General features: G+C 42.3%; 1 protein-coding gene across 4 annotated transcripts in view; it reads right to left on the bottom strand.

The window, feature by feature from the left end:
• MYOF (myoferlin) overlaps window positions 1-23,772 on the bottom strand; it is a 158,567-nt gene that overhangs the window by 66,356 nt on the left and 68,439 nt on the right. For 2 of the 4 annotated variants that reach the window (XM_059169430.1, XM_059169433.1), the window contains exons 12-19: window positions 23,446-23,572; window positions 22,020-22,123; window positions 19,729-19,797; window positions 19,584-19,627; window positions 16,880-16,962; window positions 14,845-14,883; window positions 11,230-11,354; window positions 9,963-10,079 (exon numbers count right to left, since the gene is read on the bottom strand). In XM_059169430.1, coding sequence (XP_059025413.1) covers window positions 9,963-10,079; window positions 11,230-11,354; window positions 14,845-14,883; window positions 16,880-16,962; window positions 19,584-19,627; window positions 19,729-19,797; window positions 22,020-22,123; window positions 23,446-23,572 — 708 coding nt within the window. The remainder of the gene's footprint in view (window positions 1-9,962; window positions 10,080-11,229; window positions 11,355-14,844; window positions 14,884-16,879; window positions 16,963-19,583; window positions 19,628-19,728; window positions 19,798-22,019; window positions 22,124-23,445; window positions 23,573-23,772) is intronic. The other 2 variants (XM_059169432.1, XM_059169434.1) reach the window with 1 other exon arrangement.

Raw genomic sequence — 23,772 nt, 5'->3', positions numbered from 1 at the left:
AGCAAGGGCAAAAATGAACTGCTGGGGCTTCATCAAGATCAAAAGCTTTTGCACAGCAATGGAAACAGGCAACAAAACTAAAAGACAACTGACAGAATGGGAGAAGATATTTGCAAATGACATATCAGATAAAGGGCTAATAACCAGAATCTGCAAAGAACTTATCAAACTCAACACCCAAAGAACAAATAATCCAATCAAGAAATGGGCAGAAGACATGAACGGACATTTCAGCAAAGAAGACATCCAAATGGCCAATAGACACATGAAAAAGTGCTCAACATCATTCGGCATCAGGGAAATACAAATCAAAACCAGTGAGATGCCACCTCACACCAGTCAGAATGGCTAAAATTAACAAGTCAGGAAACAACAGATGTTGGCAAGGATGTGGAGAAAGGGGAACCCTCCTACACTGTTGGTGGGAATGCAAGCTGGTGCAGTCACTCTGGAAAACAGTATGGAGGTTCCTCAGAAAGTTGAAAATAGAGCCTATGACCCAGCAATTGCAATACTGGGTATTTACCCTAAAGATACAAATGTAGTGATCTGAAGGGGCATGTGCACCTGAATGTTTACAGCAGCAATGTCCATAATAGACAAACTATGGAAAGAACCTAGATGTCCATCAACAGATGAATGGATAAAGAGGAAGTGATACACACACACATACACACACACACACATATGCACACAATGGAATACTATGCAGCCATCAAAAGAACTCTTGCCCTTTACAATGACGTGGATGGAACTAGAGGGTATTATGCTCAGTGAAATAAGTCAATCAAAGACAATTATCATATGATCTCTCTGATATGAGGGATTTGAGAGGCAGGGCAAGGGGTCATGGGGAGAAGGGAGGGAAAAAATGAAACAAGATGGGGCCCGGGAGAGAGAAAAACCATAAGAAACCCTTAATCTCATGAAACAAACTGAGGGTTACTGGGGGGTTGTGGGGGGAGGGATAGGGTGGTGGGGTTATGGACATTGGAAAGGGTATGTGCTATGGTGAGTGCTATGAATTGTGTAAGCCTGATGATTCACGACCTGTGCCCCTGGGGCAAATAATACATTATATGTTAATTTTTGAAAAATGTGTTCTTTCATTTACAGAAGTACTTAGACAACAGTTTCAAAAACTTCTTAAATTGTGATAAAATACACAGATCATAAAATTCACCATCTAAACCATGTGTCCAATTGGTGGTGTCGGGGACATTCCCATTGTTGTGCAACCATCACCACCATCCATCCACAAAAGTCATTCTAGCTTACAAAATTGAAATCCTGTACCCATTAAACCCCAGCTCCCCATTCCCAGCTACTTTCAGTTTCTAGGAGTCTGACTACTCTGGGTATCTCATGTAAGTGGAATCAAACAATACGTGTCCTTGAGTGACTGGCATACTCTACTCAGTGTAATGTCCTCAAGATTTAGTCCCATTGCAGGCTGTCTCAGAGTTCCCTTCCTCTTTAAGACCTACTAATTCTGCATTGCACTGCCGAAAGACAAATGGAAGTATATTAAAATTTTTAATATTTTATTTGAGCAAACATATATTTGACTGGGCAGTGACAAAGCAGAAGCAATTAAGAGTGCTCTACCTGCAAGAGCCAGAGGAAAAGACTTTTATAGAACAAATGTGGAAGGAAAACAAGGAAATTATTTGATTGGCTAGAGCTTAAGTGGTTGCATTATTTGGGAAAGCCTAGAGGGTTAATTGCTATTTTTTGCCCTTTGGTTTTGATTTTTTCTTTTCTTTAAGATTTTATTTATTTGAGAGAGAGAGAGAAAGAACGCGCGTATGTACACAAGCAGGGGCCGGGGCGGGGGTGGGAGGTTAGAGCGAGAGGGAGAAGCAGACTCTCCACTGATCAGGAAGCCCAATGCAAGACTCAATTTGATTTCTTTTCTTTTCTTTCTTTTTTTTTTTTTTTTAAGATTTTATTTATTTATTTGACAGACAGAGATTACAAGTAGGCAGAGAGGCAGTCAGAGAGAGGAGGAAGCAGGCTCCCTGCTGAGCAGAGAGCCCGACGTGGGGCTCGATCCCAGGACCCTGGGATCATGACCTGAGCCCAAGGCAAAGGCTTTAACCCACTGAGCCACCCAGGCACCCCTCAATTTGATCTCTTAACCTTGAGACATTTATAGGCTTATGTTCTGGTTTGCTTGTTTAGGCTGCCAAGGCACGAGAGTCACTTTTTTTTTTTTTTTTTAAAGATTTTATTTATTTATTTGACAGAGAGAGATCACAAGTAGGCAGAGAGGCAGGCAGAGAGAGAGAGAAGGAAGTGGGCTCCCTGCCGAGCAGAGAGCCCGATGTGGGACTCGATCCCAGGACCCTGAGATCATGACCTGAGCCGAAGGCAGCGGCTTAACCCACTGAGCCACCCAGGCACCCATGAGAGTCACTTCTAATGGTGTCTTTTTGTAATAAATTCAGCAGTGTGTATATATTACATTTGTTTATCCATTCATCTATTGATGGACAGCTATCAATGGACTGCTTCTACCTTTTGGTTATTGTGAATAATGCTGCTATGAGCATGGCTGTGCAAATATCCATTTGGGTCCCTGCCTTCAATTCTTTTGTGTATATACACAGCAGTGGATTTCTGGATCACATGGTAATTCTATTTTTAACTTCTTGAGGACTGTTTTAAAAAACATCTGACACTGACTGTAGTTTGCTGTCTTGAAGAACCCCAGGACATTCTGCTATTACAAAATCTCCGTTTTGGTTAAAGGAATTTCTGACATGGTATAATGAAAACCTCCACTAGGATTTCATCAGAAATCCCTCGGGGTCTCAAACGTTTTTGAAAGTCTTTCTAAAACATTGGTTTGAAACCTTAGCTGCATATTGAATTACCTGAGAGGCTTTCAAATATACTCAGAGCTGGGCCCCACACCCCAGAGACTCTGCCTAGCACTCGGAACCCCAAAACTTCCCTTCATTAGTCCACTGTCATTCTGATAGAGAGGGTTTCAGAGACTTTTGTCATTTGTCAGGAGCCCCCTTCACTACCCACTAAGTAGTAAGCTTAATCCTCCAGAACTGACCATGGTTCAGTACTGCTATGGGAAGTCTGGGTTTGGTTTAAACCGTGTGAACATTAGAAAGAAGGAAGTCATTTGTATTAGTTAAGAACTTGGAGATACAGCACAACTTCTTCTTTGTAAACCAACTGGAATGAAAGAAGAGAAGCAAAAGAGCAAAAATATGAAATATAACTGGGGCCCAAGTCCGGAAACGGTGATGAGCATTGAAGCTGGAGCCATCTGCTAATGCAGGGGCTGCCGAGAAGAGAGGTGGTCAGTACCTGGGGAGGCTCTGGAAAGGGTGGGGATGCTACCTCTGGCTGGGCTGGCTCTGCCTTGCACACCTCCACGTGGCCATGATTCCATTAGATCGCCCTGGATTTTCCTGAGCATAGCTTGCAGTCACCTGCAGAAGCTCTGGTAGGACCCTCCCCCTGGTGAGTCTGAGCTCTAAGACAGTAATCTGGGTTCTGGACATCACCACGCCTCCCAGCAGATCCAGCACACACTGGGAGCCGCCACTCGAGATGGAGCAGCTCCAGCTCCACAAAGAGCAGGCCATCCAAAGTATGCTCACCCGCCCCAAAGCCAGGCTCTGGACTGTTGCAGCTGAGAATTCCTGCCCTCCCCCAGACCTTTCCCACTTCCTCTGTGCCTTCCGGGCTCAAAGAGGTAGAGAGAAGAAGGAACAACCAACATAGTTCAGAGAAGTCTGGAGCCTCAACTTTTGTTCCCTGAGTAGCCTTGGGGCAAAACTGCTCATAACAGGGCAAGTTAAAAAATGTAAATGATGATCTCTTGAACACTGATGGATATTTCTTTGACTCTGTAAGGCCTTGGAGCTCTCTTTCTAATCATCAAAGACCAGTGCGTGTTGTAGATGGAAGTGTATAGGGTAGAGTGTCAGAAGTAAATTTGGGGAAGGGGGTTATTTTTGTCAAACAGAATACTGAGAAGGGGTAACAAGTCAACAGCTCTTAAAAGTGGTTGTGGGACCACTAGGCATGGGACATTCAGGGTCAGTGACAAGGAGGCTGTGCCAAAGAAAACTGCCTAATTTGCCACCTTTGGTCTGTTTACCAAAGATGGCTGGCCACTGGTGGAGCTGGTGGAAGAAGGGAATGTTCTACTTCAAGCAAGATCTATTGAGCATTTATGTAGGCCAGACTGATGGGAGAACTCAAGGAGGCTCTAACTGAATAGCAGACAGACTGCATGTTCATAAAATGCTCCTGCAGTACTTTAGGTCCAACACGAAAAGACTGAGAAGGAGTAGAGGAGTAGAAGAATCTGGTCTAGGAACAGATTCCAGATGGTAGAGACAAAACAGCAGGGTCCTTCAGGGGCCAGGCTGAGGTTCCAGAAGCCAGCAGGTGTCTGAATAGGGATGGGATTGCAACACTTGATCTTTTACCTGTCTGATCCCTTAGGGTTGAGCCCGTTTGCATCTCTCAAAGGATCTCTTGGTTGGGGCAACAGGAGGTGGCACAGCTCGGGGCTCTTTGGCAACCAAGTAGGAAAAATTCACTCTCCCTGTGTTCCTCCTTTACCGTCAGAGGACTACCACACTCTCAACACTACACAGATGTGTGGGGGATTTTCCCACATCAAGCAATTCCACAACACCAGCTGGGCGTCCAACAATTTACCTCAATCCTGACACTATCTACCTGAGGACACATTAAGGGCTCAGTCCCACAAGGCTGCCCCTCCCCTACTTTAGATGCCAGTCCTGGTTCCTAGCTGTTGGCTCTAAGGTGGAGGTTCCCATGACTTCCTCCTCAGGTTTGATTACCTGGCTAGAGCAGCTCACAGAACTCAGGAAAAGAGTTTTTTTTTTTTTTTTTTTTTTTTTTTTTTTTTTTACTGTTTACTAGTTTATCATAAGAGGATATGATAAAGGTTACAGATGGATGTCCAGACAGAAGAGCTGTGTTGGGCAAGGTATGTGGAAGGGACAAGAGGTCTTGGACACAACACTCTCCCAACACCTGTATGTGTTCACCAACTCAGAAGCTCTCTGAATCCTGTATTTTGGGGATTTCTACGGAGGCTTCATCATGTAAGTATGTGATCAGTCATTAGCTCAACTTCTCGCCCCCCTCTTGAGAACGGGAGATGGAGCAGAAAGTTCCAAGCTTCGAATCATGGCTTGGTCTTTCTCAAGAGTAGCCTCAATCTAGGAGCCCATGAGTCACCTCATTAGAACAAAAGACTTTCCTACTACCCAGGAAATCCCAAGAGATTTAGGAGCTCAGTGTTAGGAACCATGGCCAAAGAGCAAATACTAGTACTATTATCTTACAGCAAGGAAGTTGCCCTCTTCAATGTTACCAGAAGTTTCATTACTTGCGTATGACCCAGAACACGGGATTTTTGAAAACGGGGAAAGGGTCAGGATCAACCTTCTAGACTGACGGCTTTCATTACTCCTCCTAGCACTCATGCAAATCTGCTCATCTCACCCTCTTACGAGGCTCCTGGTCCCCTGCACTGTAGCTAAGTCTTCAGAATCTCAGGTCCTCTCTTGTTTTTTTTAATGTTACTGGGGTTTTGGTGTAGAGATTTCATTTCTGCTTTTATTAAATTTATGACATAAGCCATTTTTCTGTCTGGGTTTAGTTATTTGGATCAAAGAACACTGTTTTCTATTTCAGTTTTTAAAAAGCTGTTCTCTTACATGATTGACATATACTGTGGACACTATATATTGTTGACTTTTTGGGGTTTTTTGTGTGGGTTTTTTTTTTTTTTTGCTTTTATTTTTACTAAATTTATGACCTGTTTCTTTGTTTGTATGTGTTGAATCATTCGGAGTAAAAAAACAAATTGGGTTTTGCATTCTAGTTGCCATGCTTTGTTGAGCCTCTCCCTACCCCTCCTTCCTCTCCCACCTCCATTATGAGTGCTTAAAATAAAAAGGATCATGGACTTAAATTGTGTTCTGGTGACAGAACATAGCAAAAGAGGCACTATATTTGCCAAGAACCCATGACAGCCTTTCTGCCTAAGGCCAAGGTCCAGCTGGCATCCTCAAGAGCTGATCTGTAATGACCCAAGTCCAGAACCCACCCACGCCACACCAGCTGTCTCCACAGAGGCTTTTGGGGGGTTTCTAGCCATTTTCTGTCATGATCCTCACAGTAAATGGCATGTAAGCTGCTCCATTTTACCCCCCACCCTCTCTTTTACCCCCCCACCCCCATTTCCTAGATTTGTTCTTAAGATCTGTGACAATTCCTGGGCTTCCGAGTTGATCATCATCAACTGTGGGGTGGAGAGAAAGACTGACCAGAACCTTACTGACTGGTGGAACCTGCTGCTTTTGGCTCTGTGTCTTTTTTAATGAGTAAAATGAGTAAAAAGCCAAAAGAAAATAAGTTTACATTGCATGATCCTGCAGCAAACACTTCATCTACAGACAATTCCTGATTTATGACCGATTCTCCAGAAGTAAGATTTGAAAAGTCAGGGTAAGTCCAGAACTCAAGGTCTTCAATGGTCCCCTTCTGCTATGTGCTATGGCGGATTTATCATTTGCAAGGATGATGTTCCTGAGATCAGAGCAAGCCCTAAAATTCAAGAGCATCACAGTATTTTATCATTACCTCCATGGAACGTAACAAAGTAACTGAAAAAATGGGGGCGGTGAGGACAGACTCCTTCAGACCTAAGTAAGAGTTGCACACCAGTGTCAGGAATAGAGAAGCCCCTAGACTCAATCTCAGGGAGGTGCTGGGTGGTTGGCTAGGTGCACTCACCAGCACGTGCCTTTCTTTTTTTTTTTTTTTTTTTTAAAGATTTTTTTATTTATTTGTCAGAGAGAGAGAGAGGGAGACAGAGCGAGCACAGGCAGACAGAATGGCAGGCAGAGGCAGAGGGAGAAGCAGGCTCCCTGCTGAGCAAGGAGCCAGACGCGGGACTCGATCCCAGGATGCTGGGATCATGACCTGAGCCGAAGGCAGCCGCTTAACCAACTGAGCATGTGCCTTTCTGCACAGTTGACTCAAATCCTTGCCTCAGCAAAATCACTCCTGGCTACACATCAGAAACTTTGGGATAACTCGAGTAGTCAAAATCATTAGTTAATGCTAAGAATGGCATTGTAGCACCATTGATATTTTAAGTCACAAATGGTATTATTTATGTGTCTGTACATCAGTGGGGATAGGTAGAGGGATAAGGAGTAGAGTGATGGAGAGAGACTCGATAATTTCTCAAAGACTCATCTCCCAAGAGTTAATGTAATAACCTGTCCTTTATAGCCACTTGCTTAGGAGGCTGATAAACAAAATAAAAATCTGCCCTAAATTTTTTATAAGGTAAATTAATAAAAACTGGGAAAACTAAGTCTTAAAAATTCTAGGCAGTTTCTGATTCTAGAAGTAGAAAGATGAATTCACATTCAAGGCAGACCACTGCTTTGCTTTAGGAAAACTGTTTGGATAGACCTTTGACTATAATATAAAACGAATACCTACCAGGGTTCTTTCACAACTTAAATAACCTAAATTCAACTGTCCTGTTTGGTAACATGAAGTGTGAAGCATATGTTTTGGCCAGGACTATGTTCTAATCTGTGCTCACGTAAGGGGAGAAGCATTATTTTCCCTGTGTGAAGCTAGACTGATGCCCTGTGGCTTGCTGGTGGTTGTGTAAGTTCCTTCCTGAGCCTGAGGGTTGCAGACAGAGGTAGCCTATGAAAGGATGTGTGGCACAATCTTCTCTTTCAGGGGAAGACAAAGGCACTGCATTAAAAATCTGTGTGGCTCACGAATGGACTACCAATGTTCTAAACATGCCAGGACTAGAAAATCCAGAATATACTGCTTTGGACTCTAACCTCCTAATATTGTCTTCTTGGGATTCAATGAACAAGGCCACAGTGCTCTGGGGTGATGGGGGCGGAGGAGGAGGTAGGGAGTGGGGAGGGAGAGTTTCCTCTAAAGGGAAAGGATATTCTCTGGGTCATTCATCCTGAAAGGCACAAATCTCCTAACAGGCAGATAAGAGACTGCTAGAAGGAAGGAGAAAGCCTTGTTTGGTTGGGAACTCTTGGCAGTTGGACATGGACCCTGAGGAGGCCATGTGTACAGGTGGTGCTGGGGGTAGGGATCGATGGGGAGCTGAGTCCTGCTGCAAGGAAGCAGGTTGAAGAGAGACAGGGAGCCCAACTGTGAGAGACCCAGAGAGCTGGTGTGAGCCCAGAGGCTTTGAGATGAGGCACCTTAAGCTGCTTCTTCAAGTTTTTCATTTCACTGTGTATGTCCCAGACTGGAGGTAAAAGCTTTCCTAAAGTTGCAGTTTCATTTCCGATGTAATGTAGGGAAATTAGAGAAGGGTCTATCCTGTGCTTGGAATGGAAGTGAAGGGGAGAGAAGCAGCCGGAAGAAGTTTGTTGGGTGTTGTGGGGGGGGTGGGATCCAGCAAGGAGTGGCCTTGGGCAGAGGGGCACCAGTGGCCGGCTGCTCTGACCAAAAATTCAAGTTTCTGGAACAGGTAAGCATCAACCTGGGATTCTCAGAAATAGATGGGGGGAAGATGCAGTACACATACACAAAATGGAATATTATTTAGCCACGAAAAAGGAAATTGTCACTTGTGACAACACAGCTGGACGCTGAGGGTATCATGCTAAGTGAAATAAGTCAGAAAGACAAAGACAAATACTGTGTGATAGCATGTATATGTGGAATCTGAAAAAGCCAAACTCATAAAAACAGACTAGAAGGGTGATTACTAGGGGTTGGGAGAGTTGGAAGATGTTGGTCAATGTGTATAAACTTGCAGTTAGAAGAAAAATAAACTCTGGAGATCTAATGCAGAGCACAATGATTATAGTCAGTGATACTGTATTACATACTTCAAAGTTGCTCAGAGACTCTATCTGGAAAGTTCCCACCATGGAAAGAAATTATAATTATGTGATGTGATGTGACGGACGTGTTGACTAACATAACCAGTGGTTAATCATAGTGCTAGTATATAAATAAACCACATCAACACACTGGGCACCCTCAACTTATACAGTGCTATGTGTTAATTGTTTTTTGAAATTAAAAAATAAAAATACAAAAAACTAGCATAATTTATTTTTAAAACCCATAATAATGGTATACGATGTGTTGGAAATCATTTCGTGAGCAACAGAGACAGGGCTAATTTAATATTGACCTATCTATCCCATATGTTAACAAATCTGTACTGTAGATATCAATTAATAGACCAGGAAAAATGGGGCATTTAACAATTTCCTGATAATAATATTCTTTTGATATTTATTGCCTTGAGTTAATAACACTGAAAAAGTTACTAGGAAAAAAAAATACATCTGTAGCTCTCTACCGAATGGATCATGGGTGTTACGCAAAAGTTGTTTCCCCAGAGGGGAAAGAGATGATTAAAAAAGAAGAAGAACAAGAAAAAGAAATGGTTGGGAAGATGGATTTAGAAGACTTCCTGTCTTTATGGAAGAGTGGGGCTCTGAGCTGTTATAATATGGGCATTAATATAAATACTCCCTCATATGCTAGGATCCTGAGATATGCCTCCTTCTGAAAGTGGTAATTATTAGCAGTGGCACCTATGCCATTTGGGTTGGCTCTTACGGCCACCTCCCCACGAACACACGACCCAATTGTAAAAGGCCATTCAGTTTTGGGGTATCATCACTCTTGCCAGATTTTGGTAGGGTATTAACAGCACAAAAAATGAAGCAAGACTCATCACCCTCATGGGGCCGTTTTAGATAGATCAAAAGGGCATCAAATAGATCAAGAAGTCCTTGTTATGACTCATGTCTCTCTCTAACTCTGTCACAGCTGACCCTTTAATTCCTGGAGGTCCCCATGAGCCACCAATCCTCTAACATACCCTTTTCCATTCTAAGCATCATCTACAATCCAACAATTACCTCCACAACCAGCAGGTCATCATTTGAAATGGGCTCCAACTTTTTGTCTGGTGGTGTCTTTTCAAGAAAAGTGCTTAATTCAACCAAGATTCTGCCTCTGTAGGCAACTCCTTCCCCCTGAAAGGCAACAACACAGGATTATTCCTCTAGGTGTGAAACACCAGCAAAAAGAACTCCTTCTCTAGTCAGACTCAGCCAGCTACAACTGTGTTTCCTTCCCATGGCCCTAACCTCCAAAATCAGTCAGTCAGTAGCTCTCTCAGTTGAATTCAGGTCTTTGGTATCTGAAAGAAAAGTCAGTGACTTGAGGAAGGATCCCAAAGAGAGCCAGGGGAGCCAGGGCCGAAAGGGATCTTAGCCATGACCGAAGTCAGAGGCTTTCAATCCATGTTCTGAATCCTGAAGGGGTTTCGGGAGGCTGGGGGTGGGAGTGGAAGGTACTCAAAGTCCCCCTCACCCTACTTTAGTAGAGTGGCTCTGAGTTTATCTGCATCAACCTGGCTCCTTCTCTCCTCTTTTCAGGAAGGAAAGGCTGCCATGTTGGCAGCCAGGGCAAGTCTCAGAGTAGCCAGGAAATAAAAGAGGAAGACGTTCTGGGTGTGGCTGAGCATGAGGATGCAGAGTGGATACTTCCTCCAGACCTAGCAGTTCTGGCAACAGAACTTTCTGGAGAGGAAGGGAAGGCTTTCACCTCCACAGCCAGAACTTTAGCCCTGCCCCCTCAGGGTTTTCTCTCTACCGCAGTCCCTTTCTTGGGCCTTCAGAGCTGACTCTAAGACATTACTTCTAATGTGCTGGAAAGAGCATTTTTCTCATCTCTGGGCCTCTGTATCCTCATCCATAAAATGAAGGTGTTGGATGGGATATGGCATGGTGAATGGTTTCTTCAGGCATGTCACCTCCAATCATGTGGTACATTCCTAGAACACAGTAGTGAACAGAATTCTGAGGCAATACATTTGCTTCGTGGGAAGGAGCCAGCACCGATCACAGACATCTGCCCTAAGTGCAGGCCCAGGGGAACGGCTGTACTGCGCATTCCTCATTGTCAAATTAGATGGTCTCCAGGATCTTCTCCTAACCTTGCATTCAAAGATTTGAGGAACATGGGACATCTGTCCTTTGACCCCTAATCAGTCGCATATCAGGTCTGTTTGTGTATGTGTGTGTATGAGTCCCCTAGATAGGAGACTTAATTATAACCATTATAAGAAAGAATCACATTAATCAGTGTTCATTAATAGTAAACCTTCATTGAGAAACTTACCTTTCCATTATTTAGCTCATCATAGGGGTCTGGGAATCCTGTGTACTCTCTGGGGCTTCCATAAAGGTTCAGGTAACACGGTCCAAATGTTGGAACAAAGCCCACTTCTGTTTCTCCTGTATTGGCTGAGGGATAACATCATTATTAGACTCGGGGTTTTTAACACTCAATCTATTGAAATAAATATTAGTTATTAGTTAGCTGAATGAGAAATTTTCCTCTAATTTGTGAGTTAGTTGTATTAGCACAAATGATAAGCACTTGTGAGGCTTGCCATATTTCCCTTTTCTTATTGCTTATATATAAAACATTAAATAAAAAACATTTTGGGGGTAGTTCAGGTAAACTTATTATTATAGAAAAATACTGCTCTTCAAATGAAAGAATAGTAAGACTTACAAGTTGATCTTCACATTTTTTGCAAGTTTATAAGTGGCATTGTATTAAATGTGTCATTGGTGATTGGGATAAAAGATCATACTATTTGGGGAAGTCGCTTAACTGATATATAACGGGTTAACTCTATTTGTTCCCCCAAAATGCCACTTAGTCTAAAGTAGCTAGTATAAGTAAGGCACATGCTATTAAAAATACAAGACATTTAAATTTTTCATAAATAACAATGAACTGTCTGCCTCTGGCTATTACATATGATATTTATAAGCAACATAAAGTTCCCATTCATAACATTCTCTGATGAGCACCCAATACGCTCCACATTTCTGTTACTTTGTCTTACTAAGCAAGACTGCTCCCCAGTGTAACGAGGGGAACTGAGGGCAAAATAAAGAAATAGTGGAGTCAAAGGGAGATGATGAGTGAAGTCAGGGAAATGTAAGGGCTGCCTCCAACCACCTGAATGCCCCCATATGGAAGCAGGATGAACTTGTTTCCAAAAGCAAAGCTAAGGACACTGACGGGTACTGCAAGGATGCATTCTTTGTTTCACTCAATATGAGGAAGAACTTTCTATGAATTAGATGTGTTGAACGATGGGACAGATCGCACTTGGGACAGAGGAAATGTTGAGGCCAAGACTTTCAGGATTATCAGCAAGACAATTCCCCTATGGATGAGAAATTAACTACCTCACGTCTATGGCCCTTTCCAACTCTATGCTTAAATGTAAGGAAGAAAAGTAAATGTGGAGTGACAGGTGAACGGAAGGCCCATTAATGAACAGTTGATGAAACTGTATTTAAGTACTTTTTTTTTTTTTTTTTTTTTTTAATTTGAGGCTCTTCTACATGTGTAAATGGGCTTGGGTTCTCTTAAGATAAGTTAAGAACCGGGGAACCTGGGTGGCTCAGTGGGTTAAAGCTTCTGCCTTTGGCTCAGGTCATGATCCCAGGGTCCTGGGATCCAGCTCTGCATAGGGCTCTCTGCTCAGCAGGGAGCCTACTTCCCTTCCTCTCTCTGCCTGCCTCTTTGCCTGCTTGTGATCTGTCAAGTTTAAAGAAAAAAAAAAAAAAAAAAAGATGAGGTAGGAACCATGCACCTCCACAGAAATTAGTTGAATGGCAATCTCAGTGAAGAAAGCAAGAGAAAAGAAAAAATTAAATTAAGATGTAGAAAAATGATAACTGACAGCCTAGGAGTGAGATTTGGTAACACCCTAGGGGGCCATATTTCACGCCTATGTTTGGGTTTCTTGTGAAACCCAAATAGGGACCAAGAATTTTTCCAAAAGAGATTTCTCTGGATTGTGCTACCACGTTACCAAATGAGCAGGATGAAATAAATGGCTTTTGTATCTGGACATACGAATTAGTTTGGTTTTATCTACTCTGGCATATGGAACATGACAAAGTTGACTAATTTTTTATAATAAGCAGGGTTTAGATTTTTTTCCTTGCTAGGATACCTGTGAGGAACTAAAGTAGAGGACTAAAGCAGAGATCCATAGTGAGAAAAGGCAGTCACTTCCAGAAGTTGAATCACAAGATGTTCAAGAAAGAATGGACATTAAAACTCTTGCACCACAGTCCTGCCACATTATGGACGGGCAAACTGAAGCCCACTGAAGTGACCTGATTTGTCAAAGATCCCTCAAGATAACCACTTTAAGCCCAGATCTTGAGTTTCACAATTCAAACAAGGGTGCCTCCTAGTACATCACCCATCCCTCTGGTGGAGCCCCACCCCACCCCCAGCCAGTCTGTATGGGTGACGACTTATGTTGTTTGTCATGAGTATTTGTTTTTCATTAAAAATTTCCAGGGATGGAGACACACGTTGTCAATAATGATCTCCTGCATGTCATTATGATTGATAAATTGCTCAATTTGTTGTGTCCAAGCAACTCTCTGTTCAGGTATTTTAACCCTTTGACTTATTGGTTGTGTAGTAACATGGAGAGCCTTCCTCCGATGTGCTCACACCTCAGAACTGTCTCCTGAGAAAGCTGAGAGTCTCACAAGCTAAGTCTCTTCCTGCCCCCAAACTTTCCTAACCCACTTTATGCACAAGTTTCACATCAAACTTCCAACAAACAAAAATTCCCTAGGCTGGCCATCAACCTTTTCCTCTGACTCGCTTTTCGAACAATATTTTCCGCCTTTGTTCACCTCTCTGAGACCTCTTTGCATTTTCGATTTCTATAAAGTATCACTTTATATTTTAAGTTTGAACTTCAACATAGCTGCTTATTTTGGACAACATTATAAATTCCCTTGGTGGGTAGGGAAGGATTCAAATGTATTTTATTTTGATTCCCTAAACACTGAGGACTGGTTTTACCCTGGGGAGCTACCACATAAATATTCTTTATTGGCTGGACAAATGCAAGAAGGAATGAAGTGTTACCAAATCTGCCTAGTTCGTTACAAACCTCAAGACTACTGTAATGTTCATATAAAGTCTGATGATGAGATAATAAGGATTTTTTTGAAAATGAATATGAATGGGGCATCATGCCAATAACACAAAGGCAGACAATAATGCTTTAAATGTGCAAAACTTTCTCACTTCCAGTATCTCCTTTCCTTCTCACCATGATCCTGGGTAATTAGCATGGCAGGAATTACCATGTTTACAAGCTTCTGGAAACCTAAGAGTTCTCATGTATTTGAGGAACCATACTTATAGGGGTTGTGATGGTCAAAGGTGAGACCACAGAGCAAACTTGCAAAGAATGGCCAGTGCTGTACAAACCAAAAGACATGTCATGATCCCCCCAATTTGGAAGATGAAGACCTTCGAGGTATAATCGTTCAACATCTTCCAACCAGAGATCCATGTTCAAAGTGAGGAGCATTTACTGCACACATTTTGAACAACTGATTTAGTGCCCCACATCTCTACGTACTGAACATAAACAACAATGGCAGACAAGGTTCTCGCTCACAAACGATTATTCACAGGGACACCAAATAGGCTGGTGTGCATCTAGGTGAAAACGTGAGATGGTAGCAAAGTCTCATGAGCGCGTTTGTGTTAAGCTCAGCCACACGCAAGACAAACACACGGCACAAGTACGAAAATTAATAGCAAAACTATTTTTGAGACCACAAAACGTCATAAAAAGAAAGTTTAAAGACAGTCAATTGACACATTCTTAGTAACACAACATTGAATAGGAAAATCTAGAAGATAGCAAAATCACAAAGCATAAACCTGTATACGATGCAGCCCCAGATCCCGAAGATGAGAAATCTATATAGTAAAAATATGACTGGTTAAACAACAAGAGAAACATGGGCATTATAACAGAGACATCCAACAAGTTAATTAAATCCAGCGTAGGTGAGTGGTTTAGCAACACCAGAAAACCCCAAATTCAGACCCAAGTGACATGACCCTTCTGTAATTTATACAAAACTCATCAGTGAAATGCAAAATGGCTCAAACCTTTGGGACAACTGGAAGAATCTCCACACATTAAATAACTCAAATCTCTCCAGCCCTATGGGAAGGGTGAGCTCCTCAACACCAAAAGAGGCCTGGTGGAGTCACCAACATTTCGTGTTTTTTATAAAAGATGCACTTGTCTTGTGTCTGACTTAATTGGGACCAAGGCCTGAAAATCCAAATTAATTTAGTCTGAGGCTTCCCAGGTAAGGGCTTATAGTTTAGATACATTATTTGTTTCTTTTGGAGTGGGGTTGGGGAGAATGCCTGCTGCCTTTTGTTATTTTGAGCGCTTTACCAGACAGTCTGCAGGGCCTACAAGGAGACAGAAGGCCTCAGAGACACGGCTGAAGCCTGCATGTAGCAATTTCTGGGTTTTAGTGCTTTTGGATGTTCCTGCCATATCACTAAGAAAATTGCTTATACAAATACATCTTGAATAATTACCTCCAAATAATTATTGAATGACTTCTTACCAAGGATAAACAGATTTAACTCATTTTGACTCTCCCCACCCACATAGTTTCGGTATTAAAGTACTCTATTGGTTACCATTATGATTTAAACTAGCCTTTCTGTCTGGATTCCTTACTTGATAAAGAAGAGGCTGCCAACGGGTCTACCCTTCCTCCTCTCCCCTTCCTTCCTCCACTTCTAATCTCTGTCTTCTGTATTTTTACATCAAAATGGGCAATAACATTAATATTCTGTTCAGAGCTTTGGCTTTAGGGTAAAACAAAGAAATCAAAAAATAATTAGTAGTGCTAACAGTATAGCCACCATGCAAATAATGTCTCTGGAGAGGAAAGAGTTGTGATTATATTTCTTTTGTTACAGTGCCAGTCATATGGTCCTCTTCGCAACTCAGCAGAGGATGTACAGATGGGATCTTTCTTAGCTTTTAACATTTGACAAAAATAATGGCTACATGTGACTATATTTATATTTGAACCATATCTTTTTTTTTCTTCTTGAGAGAGGAAATCTCTATTTTCTTCATATCTCTAATATCTTCCAGGTTCTTATTCATGCTATATATTGCTTGGATTAATATATATTTTAAGAACCTATAAAGTTCCCTCTTAAACAATGAGAGGAAACCCAAGTTTCTCAAGACAATATTTTGTCTTAGATTCTCTCATATAATTTACTCAATATGTTTACTATGTTGGCAATTACAAGAATTTTTGTTAGTTTTGTTTTGATAACAAAAAATCAGCTGTTGAGATTATTGATATGTTAACATTACATTTGTTTTCCTCTTACCGTCTTCATTTTTCTCCGTCATTTCCTATTACAATTTCTGGTATATGCACACAATCCTAATGCCAGGTATAAGCAAATAGTTCTCAGTATGGAGAACAACAAAAAGAAAAGTGCATTCGTTATCCATACTTGTTAGCAAAGTGGAGATTATATGGTTCATTGCTACCTGACATTCCTTGTTCCTGCTGAAGAAGTCAGTGGAGAAGGAAGTATTCTTTTACATTTGGGTGGACTGGGGTCAATGCCTCTCTAAAAAATAGGGTGCTGGCACTCTGCACTGGCACTCAAAAATTTATAAAAAAGCTATTGGGATTTTTTTTTTTTTGGATGGGAGCAAGAAAACAAGGTCTTCAAACTGTTAGTTGCCTCAATTATCGAATACTAATTAACTGTTCTGGTCATCACCAAAACAGTTCACTAGGCTCATCACCTTTGGCTTTTAAGAAACCAAGTCCATTGCCAAGTGGCTACTCCAGTTCATTCTGCTTCAGAAATTCTTCACCCTGTCTTGTCTCAGATCTGCTGAGTGACTTACCTTCCACTTCCCCACCAGAGGCAGCAATCTTAGAGAGGTGTAGGTATGTGGTTCCAACGACATCATTTTTAGTGAGACGGTCCCTGTGTGAAAGAACAGGTGAAGGCCTCTATCCAGGAATATATCCCCTCACTCAACAACAATCAGGTGGAGCTGGAAAAGTCCCTAGACCTCAGAAATCGTCCTGTCCCGTGGGCCTTAAGCTCTACTGTACGTTGAGAATCACCTGGAAACCCCAGCTCTCCTCTCTTCTCCAAGCTTTGGATTTAATAAAGGCAGGAGAGGAGAACAGGAATCTGCATTTACATAAGTATATATCGCAACTGATTCTGATACAGATGGCCCTCCAACCACCCACTGAGAAACGTGAATCGGACAAATCATTCCATCTATGGAAACTAAGGTTTGTACATAGAGGTCAAGGGATTTGCCTCTAGTCACTCAACACAGTTGCCATAAAATGAGTGAATCAGGGTGCCTGGCTGGTTTAGCCGGTTAAACGTCTGCCTTTGGCTAAGGTCATGATCCCACGGTCCTGGTATAGAGTCCCACATCGGGCTCCCTGCTTGGTGGGAAGCCTGCTTCTCCCTCTCCCACTCCCCCTGCTTGTTTCCCTCTTTCACTGTCTCTCTGTCAAATGCATAAATAAAATCTTTGAAAAAAATTTAAAAATTAAAAAAAAACCTCTTAAAAATGAATAAATCAATTACACACACATTATACAACAAGTGTAATATCACATTACATAGGATAAGGGCATGTATCTTATTTTATCATGTTCACATGAATTACTCGGATGGTTTAATGACTACAACGGCCTATATCTAAGGGTCCTTCAGAGGGAGAAAATCTCTTTCTAATTCAAGTACTGACTGTGGAACAGAGGCTGGGAGGCTGAGGGCAGCTGCTTCCCCAGAACCTAAATCTTATCTGTGTAGTAGAGACAAGATTCCCGCTACAAGTATACACAACTGTATTCATCTTTCCATGGATATCACAGTTTGCAAGGCTAACCCATGAAGTGGTTTCTGGCTGGGCAAATGATAGGTATAAAAAAATAAGGTTTCTATTAATAACATCTCTCTGCTTAACTCATCCTTTTCTTTATTCTGTATAGTGGGATGCCCACTCTGAAATCAAAGACCCTGTGGGAGAGAGGAAAGATTCAGTATTTGGGGGAAAGGTTATACTACAGTGTAATATTATTATACTGTATTACAGGAATATCCTATGTTCCCTATGATATTATACAATGTATAGTATAATGAGATTATAGAAAATGACTAACAAAAGAGTGTGCATTAGAAAAAATTATTATTTAAGGATATTAAGCCACACACATGGGTCCTGAGTCTTTTCTGCTCATCCAAAAGGATCTAGGTTACATTTAAAGAATTCTTAGCTTCCCGTCAGTTGTGCAAACACCCTGCAGGATGTAACCTAAGATCTGGATCCAAGGATTCCTTCAACAGGGCCTCTCTCTGTCTCCTAGTCCACACTATTGCTTCGGAGAGGGCAGACTGGATCAGAAGGTGACCCCATGTATAGTGACCACAAGCAAGTCTGGGATGGCTCCATCCACAATCAACTCACTGCAAAGCTAAGCCAGAGTCGTCACCTCAACTAGACAGGCCCATACGCCTTTCCTGAGCACTCTTAAGGTCCATGGAGCACCTTCTGAATGTTGCCTGAGAGTCTCAAGTGCTTAGATCAAGCTAATGCTCACCATAGGGGGGTTTTTTTGCCCTTAAAACCCCTCTATGACCCTCAATAAATGGTGATGCTAACAAAATGAGACTCCCTGCCCTTCTCCCAAAGTGCCCCATTGCCATAGTACCAAGAGGGTGCTAACACAAGAGCCAGATACGTTCTGCCAAAAGAAAAACCCTGGAGACAGGCAGACTGGATGGGGGCCCAACTCTGTCTCTAACCATCTTGGTGACTGAGCGAGTCACCTGATCTCTCAGGGCCTTGATATCTTCATCTGTAAAATGAATGAATCGTAGTTTCCAACCCATAGTGATACTAAGTGGGATACTGCAGTTAAAGCACGTGGCATAGCACTGAGTAGTGCTCCAAAAATGGAAGCCAATGCCAGAAGAAATGCTGGTCATAAACAGGAGGATGGCATTTGCCATTTCCACTCTCAAGGAGGTAAGGACTGATGACTGAATGTCTCCTCCAACTAGAACGTTACACAAGGATGTCCTTACTATGGTCGTCCTCACTAGGAGGACGGTCTAGTTAGAATTCCATCCGAATCTTTCAATGAATGTTCTTTGCATCCAATCAAATAGGTAGCTTTGTCTATTTTCCTTTCTAAACATAACAGAATAGCTGGTGGAATGTTCTGGTGATTCTTCTCAGGGAATAGTTTGTTCCATTTCTGAAGTCTGTTTTGGACAGCCTAAAATACTATTTAAATCCTCGATTTCTTATCTTGGGGCATTTTCAGATCATTTTCTCTTTTGTTTATGAGCGACTGAACCAAGACACACAAAGGTTTTCTGCAACAATACCATTATCAATTTTTTTTTTTTTAAAGAAAAACACCCAATTCCAGGAGCAATTTATCACTTCCCTCTGGAAGAAAAAGAAACAGACTGAAAAGTAAGAGTCAGTCTAGCTAGAGTAATACTCCTCAACATCCAAACATTCAATTCTTTAATTTTGAGTTAGACACAAGTTTATTTTTTTAACTCACCAGTCATATATCGTTAGTTTTATTTTTTCACACACTGAAGGAAACTGTTAAAAAGAAACAGAACAAAGCAGTTATTTCTCAGCTTACTCATTAACTATTAAAGTATATAGTCTTACTTTTTCAGAAAGGAAAAAAAAAGTCAAACCTTGATCTGAAGATTAACGACTTGATTCCACTCGGGGTTTGCATTTTTCTCAATTATATTTGTGCAAACCTGTAAAATCATCAGAACAGAACGAGAGGTAGTCACGAGTCTAATTTCCATAGATTCACAACATAAGCATCCTAGATTAGGACTCGAACAGTTTACTTCCCAACTATGTACTTTACTAAGTTGAAGTAAAGTAAAAAATTAAGCCTGGTTGAAGCTTAATTCACTTCCAACTATTTGGTAAGTAGAACATGGCTTTAGTGTTAATCTTCGCTCCTTCTGTGCACTAAAAGTTAGTTATCAATTGACAGGTTTCTAACTTTGGATTAGCAAAACGAAGAAAGAGTTAATGTTTCTTGAGCACTTTTTTTTTTTTTTTTTGAAGATTTTATTTGACAGAGAGACACACAGCAAGAGAAGGAGACACAGACAAGCAGGGGGAGAGGGAGAAGCAGGCTTCTTGCTGAGCAGGGAGCCCGATACGGGGCTCGATCCCAAGAACCTGGGATCATGACCCGAGCCGAAGGCAGAGGCTCAATGACTGAGTAACCCCCAGGCGCCCCTCTTGAGCACTCATTAAACACCAAGAAGCACTTCCTCGTTAGCGTGTGCACATGGGTTTTTTTTTTTTTTTTTTTTTTTTTTTTATTTTTTTTATTTTTTATAAACATATATTTTTTATATACATATATTTTTATCCCCAGGTCTCTTTTGATACTGCCCACCAGCCCTGTTCCCCAAACCAGCTCCTGTCAAGCAAGACCAGTCAGCCACATCTCTCTCCCCGTCGCATGCCTCACCCAATCTGCTAGTAAATCCTGACACCCCAACTTCCTGCAGAGAGGCTGATCCTCCCCATCCCGTCCTGGCTGACACCTGCCCTTGGCTCCTGTCTGACACAGGCGTCCTCTCTGGCCTCCTTGTGTTCACGGCACTCCCTGTGTAGCAGTCTCGGTGAGCTCTCCAAGCATGCTCAGATTAAGGTCCAGACCCTACTCTGGCTGATAAAACCCTGCCTGCCCATCTCCCCCCACGCCGAATCTAACTTCGTCTCTTTGATTCCCCTGACTTGTTGCCCTACAGCTGCATTATCACTCCAAATGCGTCTTCTCCTTGGGGCCTTTACATCTTGCCCTTCTCTCTGCCTGGAAGCCCTCCCCGCCTCCCTCCCCCAGACCTCACACCATCCAGGCCTCTGCTCCAATGTCCCTTCCTCAAAGGTGTCCCAGCTGACAACCTAGTGAAAACCCACCCCTCCAACCCTTTGTAGCAATCACGCCTTGCCTCCCGCTCTGCGCAGGACTGAGCACCATCTGAAATCATTAAACCCCTTGTCTGCTTGTTAACTGCTGTTCCTTCTATTACACAGGAAGCCCCAGGAAAGCAATGACTGTCTTGCTGACTTCTCTAACCCCAGCCTATGGAGCAGTATTGGTATTTAGTAGGCTCCCAATAATTACTTCTCTAATTAATTAACCCTTATCACAATCCTAGGAGAGTATTATTATCCTGATTTATAGTTCAGGAAATTGACATTGAGGCTGAGGAATCTGCCTTTACTGCCTCTGGAGAGGGCTAAAGTCTGAATTTAAATCTCCCTCCAGAACTGAAGGCTTCTCCACCGCTCCCCCACCACCGACTCCCCTAGGAAATGAAATCTCGCTTTCATTAACTAAATGGTTCAACTATACAGAATATGCTACCTCTTCACCTACAGCTGTCCATGATGCGGTGCTATTCTACTACAGAAGCCCGCTCTCCCATCTTTGAGCATCTTTGTAAGTAAAAGTGGGGTTTACAGAAATGCCTGCACCAAGAGTCCCCTGGCTCTTCCCAGGGGACAGAGATGGGGCTCCCCTGCCTGTTATCTGGTTTCCCAGTGAGCTGGGACCAGAAGTGAGAAACCTGAAGGGAGTGAGCGGTGGGCAGTGAAGGGCCATATCCTTCAATTATTTACTAGGGATCATTGTTGCCAGACAGAGAGCTCACCTTAGATTAAGACAACGCTTGGATGTGACAAATAATCCAAATAATTCAGTGATCGTGTTCATGTTCTTTCTTGCCAAAGATCAAACGTTCTCCCTGGAGTCCTGTATACTTCCCACTCCAAAATAAACCCATGGAGAAGTCTGCATTTTCTGACTCAGATAATCTATGTTAGTGCAGATTTCTCAAATCATCAGGGGGTTATTTTAACAAAGAGTAAACAGGGATTCACTCCAAGGAAAGCACGGTGATTTAAATACTTATTCCTAGAAGGGTCTGCATTTAGATCACATACAAACCTTTTTTCCAGCAAAGGAAACTTCTACAAAAGGGTCCACTAGGTTTTTTTTATCTGCATTGCCTCCAAATATTTCCTTTACCGTCTGTGAGAAGGCATCATCCACTAGAAAGCAACGTGTCACACAGCAGAAATTAAATTCTATTTTCTTAAAAGGATAGAAATCACTCAGCAAAATTAACGGTTTCCTCCTGTACACGAAGACAGTTGCAACAAGGATAGTTCTCAAAAGTGGCAAGAACTAAGAGCATTGTACCGCGGAGATCTTGTCCTCTGAGCTGAGAAAGAAAGGTGTTCTCCCCACAAAGCAGAAACAAAACAAAACAAAACAAAAAAAACCCGGAGCTTCTTGAAAAATAAACCAGTAAATTATTGTATTGAAAATCAGTCACTTGTTGAGGGGAAAACTAGAATAAAAACAGTCCATCCAGATAGGGTAAGAGGTGATTTAAAACTCAGCCTAGTGTCAACTTGGAAAAGGCTCTTTAGGTCAAAATAAAGTAAGCCTAGTCTGATTTTTTTCAGAGACATTCAAGGAACTCTGGCATCATCACAAATAACAAAACCAGAAATAACGCATTTAAGCAACTATAAACAGCATTATCTCTCTGTTTCAACAAACTCAGAAGTGAGCTGGAATCAACAAACAGGTTGTATAATGGGAGGTTTAATGTATTTACTTCATTCAAGATATTCCTGAGGAGAGATGAGGGAAGCGTTATAGGGTGTTAAACAAGAGAGGGAGCGGGTTCCCAGGGAAAGGGGCAAATCCTGAAGAGATCCATGGCCCCAGATGGAGTGCTGCCTCCTGGGGCCTGGGGGAGGGGGCCCATGTCCCGGGGCCTAGCAGGAAGCAGACAGGCTGCAGGGCAGAAGGACACTGGGTCCCTAGCAATGACACAGCAGCGTCTGGACCAGTTTCTGAGTAAAACCACCATAACTGATTCTCTTAAATGCATCCAATATCTTGTTATCTGTACCTCATAACAGAGTATCGACAGAGGACTAGTTATTGGCACTCAACAACTCTTGGCTCAGCCATTTTTAAGATTTCAATAACAAACGCAAACATTCGTTGTTCCCCAAATTTCGTATTTTCCCTTGGGATGAAAGAAGTTGGAAGTGCTGCCTGCTGGCCTCTCTTCAGCGTCCTCCAGAATAAGGAGACGTACAACACTGAACAGGGAAGAGACCGAGCAAGACGGGCCAAAGGCTTAATAAGGAACGTGGATCAGTGACCAGCTGGCTGCCCCATTAACCTGGCCAGGAAGTTTCCATGGGGCCAGAATGAAAGAAGAGAAGTCCATGAAGGCCTTCGAAAAGAAAAACGTATGACAGGCAGACACATCACTATTCGGACTAGGACGTTGACCCATGTGGTCATGCAGATAACTGGTCATCGGGGGGAGGGTGAAGTCCATACATACTCTGGGGGATGTCCTCTGCTCGGTAGATTTTAAGCAAGAAGGTCACCCACCGGAGGGCGACTCCAGCAGGGAGCAACAAATTACTCTCCACGTCGTCGCTGTCATTATCACGCTCTCGCTTCTCGCTCTGTTGGGGAGACACGATTACACATGAGACACAGAGAAAAGCAGCAAACTGTTGCTTATAAAATGAAATCGACTGGAATTGTTTCCATTAGGATTTCCTGGGCTTCAGGCTTGAGTTCAGCCATCGATGTGACCTTGAAATTGGTCTGCAAAATCTAAGCTCCTAAGTTTCTTCAGTGGATACACCACAAGAAAATAACG

This window comes from Mustela lutreola, chromosome 4, assembly GCF_030435805.1.
Source record: "Mustela lutreola isolate mMusLut2 chromosome 4, mMusLut2.pri, whole genome shotgun sequence".
NCBI classification, from domain to species: domain Eukaryota; kingdom Metazoa; phylum Chordata; class Mammalia; order Carnivora; family Mustelidae; genus Mustela; species Mustela lutreola.
This window is presented reverse-complemented; position numbering and strand designations above follow the sequence as displayed.